The sequence below is a fragment of the Scomber scombrus genome, chromosome 11 (assembly GCF_963691925.1).
Source record: "Scomber scombrus chromosome 11, fScoSco1.1, whole genome shotgun sequence".
In the NCBI taxonomy this organism is placed as follows: domain Eukaryota; kingdom Metazoa; phylum Chordata; class Actinopteri; order Scombriformes; family Scombridae; genus Scomber; species Scomber scombrus.
Genome location: NC_084980.1, coordinates 22112651 through 22121383, shown reverse-complemented (window position 1 = coordinate 22121383; position 8733 = coordinate 22112651). Strand labels below are relative to the sequence as shown.

Genomic DNA, 8733 nt, shown 5'->3' with positions numbered 1-8733 from the left:
TAAATCACAAAGTCTTCGTCACGTTAGATTGCAGGTTTCCTGGTGAAATGGGCACATTGCTGAGTGTGTAACCCAATTACTTTGATCTGTTATGTGCACCATGTGTGTGCCATGCCATGAGGTGTAATTCAATATGTGGAAAAGCTGTTTTTTGTTTTGAGTCCATGACACAATGCTATAAACTTAGAATCATAGTTTCAACTTTATTAATATAATTATTATTTTAGATTACATGACATTTTCACCTGTATCCTCCACACATATCTTACATTCTTACATTCACAGTACATTAACATTAACATGTAAATATTAAAACATTAAACAATCCTACAATCCAGGCTTGGTTTGGGTTTCTCTTAAATGATGTTTGTTTATTTTCTCCTGTTGTCATCTGTTAACCGTTGGAAGTTAAATGCCAACATGTACTGGAAAACAGCTCAAACTCGTTAAGCCTGTAATTTAACGTTTGCAGACATTGCTTGCGGTGCCAGATGGGCGGTTTTAATGTTGTTTGTTGCACACACACAAGCAACAAAACTAAAATTACAGTACTTCTCTTCGTTTGTGTAAATTTATTGACCATCTTCCTAAAGTTCGATGTAGAAAACTGGATTTATTTAGTCACTAAAAACCCAAGAAGTGCAAATGCGTATCTGAACGTCATCTTTTTTCTTTTTCTCAGTTCAGAGTACATCTCAGGTGCAAAAGGGTACAGTGCAAAACTTTTTAACATAAGTTCTCAACAAGTTCAATAAAAATATATATATGTACTATATGCAATTTGTTGGTTCTCCTTTCATAAATCCAGCTTATTAATTGTCTTCATTGGATCCTTCTGGCCACAACTTCCTCCCCCACCTTGACTCTCTTTCAGGCTCAAAGCATGACGGACAATGAGAGGACACTCAGCAGGAGGAGCACAGCTGGATGGGAAAGAGACAAGAAGCGTTAAGTCAGAAAAATTAGATGTTACTACACTTTTTGCCCCTTTAAATTCTTTCATTCAGCTCGGCTTGTAGCGTTCAGATAGTCTCTGCTACGTTTGTACGGTTTCAGCCTGTGACTCTTACAGTCCAGTAGAATTCAATTGATTCATGGTGATCGCAGTCATGGAAAAGTACACTTCACATCATCTATATCTTGTGCAGACATGTAAATCTTTATCTTTCATATGAATAAATATATTTAAGGGATCTGTAACTTTGCCTAAACTGTGTTCCTGATGCTCTTGATGAAATCCAAAACACGCTGTTTTTCAAAGGCACTGTTTTCTTTGGTAGAAAGTAGTTTGAATAAAAACAGTTCATGAGGTCTGAGTGAAACCATCCAGATGTGGATCAGTGTCAAGTGATTAGGATACTGGACGTTACCGTTCGCTGCTGATGTAGGTGCCCTGCCACTTGTGGTGGTAACAACATTGCTGGTTGGGTCGCGGAGGTTCAGAGGGCCGCTGTCCAGAGAGACGTTAAAGGGGCTGAGAGTGTCTGAAGAATGACAAGAGAGAAAGAAAACAGGGAAAGGTTAGACAGTGAGGGTGAGATGCTTAAAGTATCAATTAAATGAGATTTTAAATGAGTGTTTTCATACTTTCTTAATTTGTCTTTTCACTTTCAAACATAATAATCACATGTGATGATTGAAAGGTGGAAAACAATATCAGCCTGACAGAGAGGGCAGTAGGTTAAAAATATATATAAAGTGATGTTTTTTGTTTATTTTTATTTATTTAATCTAATCCAGCCCAGTAAATTTATGCACATAGACTTCCTCTTTTCATAGACCTCTTCTTTATTCATTCAGCACTATGTTATAAAAAATGATGAGACACAGTTTCTCGTATTCACTTTCAAGGCAAGTTAATTGCAATGTAATATTGGGCTATATAAATAAAATTTGACTCAACTTTGAATAAAGTCAACAGTCAAATTGCTCTTGCTGCTTTGCAAGTTTGTTTGCTTCCTGAAAAGTCTATTTTTTCCTACAAGATAAAAGTTGTTGCCTTGGCCTGTATATTAGTAATCTGGTGTAAAATATATGTGTGTATTGACATGGAAATAACATTAAGTTAAGGTTATTTTTCAATGAATTGTCAATTTGTCCTCAGTGAAAGCATATTATACTACTTTTGTTTGCACTTTATAAGTATACTTTATGTAATAACTAGGGCTGGGTATCGTTAAAAAAATGATACCAGTACCAATCCAAGTAACCTTAAAGTGATACCAATACCAACTGAGTACTTCATTCATTACCCATCATGTGAGTAGAAGCATTAAATAACATAAAATACCACAACTTCTCCACATCTAAATGATTTGATTTTTTACACAAATTCATTTTTATAGTCTTCAAAGTGGGCCAATTACATGCTGCATTAAACTGAAGAACGCTTGCATTGATTGGCTGTGAGCAAGGCCATACATTTTGTCATATTTTCTAGCTCTGGGGGCAAAAAGGATCGATTGCAGGTATCGATTGGTCAATACCTTAAAGGTTTTGAGTGCCGATACCCAACACTAGTAATAACATACTGCATGCTCAGGGGGCAACTCGTGATTATTCAAGACACCCAAAGACACTTTACACAATGAGTAAAAACTATCAAAGACACCAAGTGATGAAAGAAAATAACACGTAATAATAACAGATTAGATCAATACCCACCCACGCATATACACACACAACAGCTCAATATAAGCATGTAGGATGTATGCTTATATACTCACATTCACATGATATGTACAATACAGTATGTGTGTCTGTCTGACTTACTTCCATCAAAGGTTCCAGTCCCGAGCAGGATGGTGAAGGTGGTAGCGTGGCTGGACCTGGTGCTGGTGGCGTTAACATCCGGGATGTTGAACTCACACCGGATCATTTTGTCTTTCACCCAGCCTCGGATTTCTGTCACTGTCTGGAGAAGAAGGTGACATTTAGTTTAGATACGGGCGAAGAAGAATAAGTTACATGAAACAAATCCAGTAGAATACAGCAAAATATAGCAATGAATGTGAAATTAAGTGAGAAAAAACATTGTAATTTTTGCATAATTTAAATTACTGTTAATCACTGTTATGTCTTTATGAAGTTAATTTACTATCCAGGCCTGCACATCTCAGCATGGTGTGAAAACTAACAGGCAGATTGTACTTAAAATAGATAATATATCATATTTTTAAAGAAATGTTGCACAACTTATTGTTTTGTGGTATAATTTAAGTATATTTTGCTGATAACACTTATGTACTTTTAGTTAAGTGTTGCAAGTTTTTATTTTTAGATGACAGTACTTCTACTTTTACTTCAGCAAAGATCTGTAAACTTCCTCCACCACTGGCTATTGATATGTGTTCACCTTCTAATTGAAAAAAGATATATGATCTGATATATGTCATAAACCTTTTGAAAAGAATAGTGTTTGTTTAATTATTGAAATGGAAAAGATTTATGTATTTATTATCTTGGGTTACTATAGGTTATTATCTTATGGTCACAGGCTAACTTGTGCAAACATCATCTTCCTGGACATCCTGTGAATGTTCCTGTTCAGACGCTGGCTGTCAAGTGTCAGCTTCTTATCAGCACTTAAACAGACAAACCAACATTTACATTACAACATTACCGTAGAAACATTGTGTAATTTTTGGCATTTGATAATCTCCAAAGAAGTGACAAAGAAAAGGATGAACATACAGTAACTAATGCAGATACGCCCTTACAGGTTATAAGGAGTCACTGAAGGTTTGAAAATGATGAATCGCATCATGCAGAAGAGGACCATTTCAGGCAATAATGCCGCACTAATGGCCTTCCTCCTTTAGCCCAGAAGAAATGGATGTGATGAATTGTATATTAAATTAAATATGGCCCAAATATCCCAAATCAAATGTAGGCCTTTTTTTGGATAAAGATTCAGTTCTCTCAGCTTCGTGTATTCATCAAAACGTAGGCCAGTTCTGGTTTGTCTGGTTTTTCTTTGTTGATATATGGCTGACTTGTGACTTACATTAGGGAAACAAGAGCTTGCCGCCCAAGTGGCATCATATCGTGTGGTATGTGCATGTGGGCTGCATGAAAGTGCAGACAATGTTGGGTGTGGGCTGGATCCAAGCCAGACTAAAATGAGCTTCTATGGAAGATTTTACGCGTCTAAATAAGACAAACACCGGTAGTAGACACTTTTATGTTGGGCTTTAATTTGTCAGCTATTTGTATCTATATACGATATACGAGTATCCATTCAATAAGGATGCTCTATAAAATGTTTCTGTTGAGCCTCTAAACAACTTTCTTTATGTATGAAGAGTGAAATAAATAAATAGTTTATATGACAGTGAAGTGAAGGCCTCACCCTCTCTGATGGAGTAAGTGCATCGGTAGTGTTGACATTGTTTCTCTGCATTGTGCGGAAGAAGAACGTCCCATTGCTTGAGCTGTTTTGAGCACAGATGAAAAGCATGGTGCTGCCCTGTGGAGAGAAGGAGAGAAGAAGTTACAAAAGAATGAGGTGGCGTCTCTGAAAGTGAAGACAATGGCTAATTCCAGCAGGAAAAAGTGTCTTTGTTAAAACTGGTGATGAGTTTTCGTCACACGTTACATTTCTGGTGCTATTGTGTTTTTTTATCTGCCTCTGCTTCCTTGTTTGCATCATATCGAGGTTTCACAATACGCTTAATACAACAACACAAGTCTCAGATATTCTGCTATTCTTTCCATAGTCAGTCAGAGCTTAATTTACTTGACTTTAAATTATATTTCAAACCAAACCCTGTAATAAACTTACAGGATTGTCTGATAAATTTGTAAGTAAAAAGCTTGTTGCTAAGCAGATTTTAACCTTTTACCACTAACTGATTCACTTGTAGGACATTATACAACTTTTTTTAAATGTCATGTTGAATAACATTTATTGTGGCTGAAAATTTGATGACCCAATCTCTTCATGCATGATATCCACCTATCAGCAGGTTCACGGGCGTCGAAGTGGGGGGAGAAATTGGAATGGTGTACAAGGGCCCCAAGCACAGGGGGGCCCTGGGCTTTTGTTTAAATATATCGTATTATAAAAAAATATCATATTATAAAATGTTATAAAAAACGACGTCATAAATATTAAAATAAAATCAAAGTTGCTATGAAAGTTCAATAATATGGTTGCTTTAATCAAATTAAGATAGTCTGAGGATATCTGCACCCCCTTGCAAAAATGCAAAATGGTTCATTCCGCCTGGTAGGACTCGCTAACGGTTGTTAACTTTTTATAAACAGTCTATGGTTGTTAAGCGACTCATTCCTACACAGTGCTCTATGCAGCAACATGTCTCTCTCAAAGAGTAAATCAGGCTGCCAGAAGATAAAGGAGAGAGAGAGGAGAAGGAAAGAAGGCAAAGAGTAGGCAACCAGATGCTTACAACGTTTTTTTCAGGGAAAGGTTAGTTCAGCCCAAATGTTAAAGCACATTATGATAGATGAAATACCAGGTTTTAAACAGCTCTCCCAAGAATGGCGTGAGATCGCATCCCAATCTGCTGAGGTGTGGGGGGTGGGGGGTCAGGTGTGGCGTGAGAGTGTGTGAACTGCTTGAAATGCGTGAGACTGCTTTGAATGGAGACAACCCATTAACACATCCAAGCGCACAAAAATAGCCCTCTTAGGTGAAGGCTAAATAGACTTATAACAGTTATTATAAAATGCTATTTGTAACTATTACAGGAGCCTACTCATTTTAAAACATGCTTAGCAGTTATTATTGATGATATTGATGCTGATAATAATTTAAAAATCTAGTTTATGGCATAAGTAACCTAGCACATAATACAGCAAATGTCCATTACCCATTAGCAGATCTAAATCTTCAGGAGGCTTATGTATGGGGGCCCAGAATTTGGTGCTACACCCCTGAGCAGGTTACACAATGAGAAAGCAGGATTATCTGTGTCACTGTTATTTATTTGTTCTTTTTTCTTAAGTGCACACAAAGACTGGTATTTCAACTCTATGTTCCTTCCCAGGAACGCCAAAGTTTTGTCTAGTCAAGTTTTTGTTTGGATAGGCCAATATGAGGCTTCAGGAGGCTTTACAACCTGTACAGCAATACGCCCTCTATCCATAATATGAATGAGGAAATACTCCTGGGGAAAAAACAAAAAAATTCTGGATAAAACATTTTAAGATACTTTCAATTAAGGGCAATACATTTTCCCTCCTGGTGCATCATTTACATTTAAGTCATAAACCTTATAAACTCTGAACCAAAAACCTAAATCACACAATCCTAAATTAATAAATAACAGAAGAGAGTCGGGTTTATTTTGCTTGGCGCCTTGGACACGGAGTAACAATAAGTAATGTTTTAACACTAGTCTTTTGTCAGGTGGTTATCATTAACCTGTAAACATATATGGTATCAGGAGACCTACGTCACATGGTATTTGCATTTCTTAGCTGTTAAAGAGAACAACTTCCTGGTGGGAATTCTTTGGCTGGGAAAGTCAACATATAATAATAATTTGGCATTTATGAGGCTGGACTGCTTCATTTGGGGAAAAGGAGCAGGATGTCTGGCTTTCAGTTCCTCTGGAGCACCAAAGTCCTTTTGGAGGATCCAGTCCCAAAATTGGGATACACATCCTTCTTGTATTCTTAAAATGTTCAAAAACAAGCATGTATTTTGTGTTTCTGTGTTACCTCTGAAGAGTTCACGGTGAGTCCCAGTCCGATGTATCCCATGGACTCTCCGCTGAGTTTGATAGCCAGATCGGTGCCATTGGGAGCCATTGGGATGCTGGCATTGATAGCTGCAAACAGGCAGCTTGAGTTTCCAGCAGGATCACAGTCGTCTGGCGTCTCAACACACAGTTCGGTGACTCCACAACTTTGCCGAGTGAAGTTCGACACCTGAATAAAAGATAAAAAAAAATAGAAATGCTTATGGAGTCAGAGTATGTTTTCCTACTTTTAAGTCTACTTCCAGAGATAAGAGGTCACTACAAACCTTGGTGTGGATTACTTTTCCATTATAAATTACAATTAAACAACTTAATCCAAGGTTTAAAGAATAAAAAATGTTTAATTGAAGGCTTTAGTTGTGATGCCTTTAAAGTAGGAAGTCTGTTTCAGCACCTTTTTTTTTTGGCCTCTGCAGTAGTGAGGGATTAAAATTTAAAGCCACTATTTCCACTTGATACTATGTTTTGTTTGTTTTGATGTGTATGCTGACGTAAATGCTGACTCGGTGTAAAATGAGCAAGATCAACCCGTTTTATCTGGATGAGTTTCTGGTTAACTTTGCTGAATTAAACTAGAACATTAAGTGAAGTTCAAGGTTTTTATTTATCACAGTTTTACAGTAAAACTCCTTATATATGAAAAACAGCTTTGTTAAAGCTATATCAGGTAAAAACCATCAAGAATAACAGCTTTAAATATCATAACTAGGCACTCATTTGTTTAACCTTTGAAATGTAAATAGAAAAAAAAAATTACTCAAGCTAAAATTGACAGTATTAAATCCATCAGAGAGCTGATAGGTGGAGGTGAGGTTGTCAAACACTCATTATACTACAGCTTTCTGTTTAAAGTACAAAGGTCAGGAGGGTTTTTACAGTATTTACACTGACAAGCTGGATGAAAGGGAATAAAGGATAACCTGTGTATTATTGGCGAAGGACAAATGTTCTGTTCCCTGGATACCCGGTGCCATGTAAACCATCAAGGCAGCGACGAACAGGGTCAATACTCGTTCCATTTCTAACAAAATACAGATTAAAAAACAACAAAATCATACTTTCAGACCATCATAGTTCACAAGAAAATGTAGAAAAACTATATATAAAGCACAAAATACTGGAGAAATCAGAGTAAACACTGATTAAATGGTTCATTTTGCTCTACTTTGCAGGCTTGGGAGACTAAATTAGTTTTAATAATCATTACACCCGAATATTTCACAGTTTTGTTGAACCATTTTTCTGTTAAATCATCATATATTTTACAATACAAAAGTAAATATGACAACTTTATCACTTTCACAGAGCAATAATAATGTAGATTTCTGTCTTTCAAGTCATTCAGTTATTACTCCTTAACCAATTAAACCAAATAAAATAATGAAAATAAAGAGTAAAAGACAATTTCAAGTAATTATTCATGACAATTAGAAATGTAAAATTAATTAAATAATTATAATTTGATCCTTTTTTTTGTTAATGAGAGACGTACCTGAGCTGTGAGAGTCAAACGTTGATCTTAACTAATGTGTCTTGTGTGGCTGTTTCTGCTCCTCTGAGAGCGAACGATCCCTGCAGGAACAATTTAAGTCAGCAAATGTCAAGGTTGATGCTCTTGATGACAGTGATGCAGGGAAGGAGGGGAGGAAGGGTGGAGAGGAGAGGAGAGGAGGAGGGGGGGTGGAGATCTTTGGCAGCATCCCGGAGAGGGTGCGGCTTTGCAAGAATTCACCTGCCTTACTGCCTGGAAGGTGTTTACTTCCTTTTATGTTTGTGTCGTGAGAACATCTTCTGGTCATTTGCAGAAAGGAAAAATGTTTCTGGTATTCTGAGCGGGATGTGTCGACCCCTCAAAGCTCCTCCCTCAAGAATTTTTTCATTTATTATTCTTATTTGTGTTGCAGACTGTGAGCTTATAGTCATGTGATACATTAACAGATTATTAACAATCTACATAAGTATGATCCATGAAGTAAGAATCTGCTTTAATATAAGACCAAAAGTA

General features: G+C 36.7%; 1 protein-coding gene across 1 annotated transcript; it reads right to left on the bottom strand.

The window, feature by feature from the left end:
• Positions 1 to 237: 237 nt before the first annotated feature.
• On the bottom strand, positions 238 to 8310 carry LOC133990860 (putative ferric-chelate reductase 1). Its single transcript, XM_062429269.1, has 7 exons — positions 8221 to 8310; positions 7649 to 7749; positions 6688 to 6897; positions 4352 to 4468; positions 2773 to 2914; positions 1371 to 1484; positions 238 to 923 (listed from the first exon to the last, which is right to left on the bottom strand). The coding sequence occupies exons 2-7, from the start codon at positions 7745 to 7747 to the stop codon at positions 877 to 879; spliced, it is 729 nt and encodes a 242-aa protein (XP_062285253.1). The 5' UTR covers positions 7748 to 7749; positions 8221 to 8310; the 3' UTR covers positions 238 to 876.
• Between the last annotated feature and the right edge of the window lie 423 nt (positions 8311 to 8733).

Excerpts from the sequence above, each read along its gene's own strand:
- LOC133990860 (XM_062429269.1), bottom strand. The coding sequence starts at position 7,747 with ATGGAACGAGTATTGACCCTGTTCGTCGCTGCCTTGATGGTTTACATG. Across the intron at positions 6,898-7,648 it reads CCTTCGCCAATAATACACAG|GTGTCGAACTTCACTCGGCA; the intron begins GTTATCCTTTAT and ends TCTTTTATTCAG. Across the intron at positions 4,469-6,687 it reads TCACCGTGAACTCTTCAGAG|GGCAGCACCATGCTTTTCAT; the intron begins GTAACACAGAAA and ends TTCTCTCCACAG.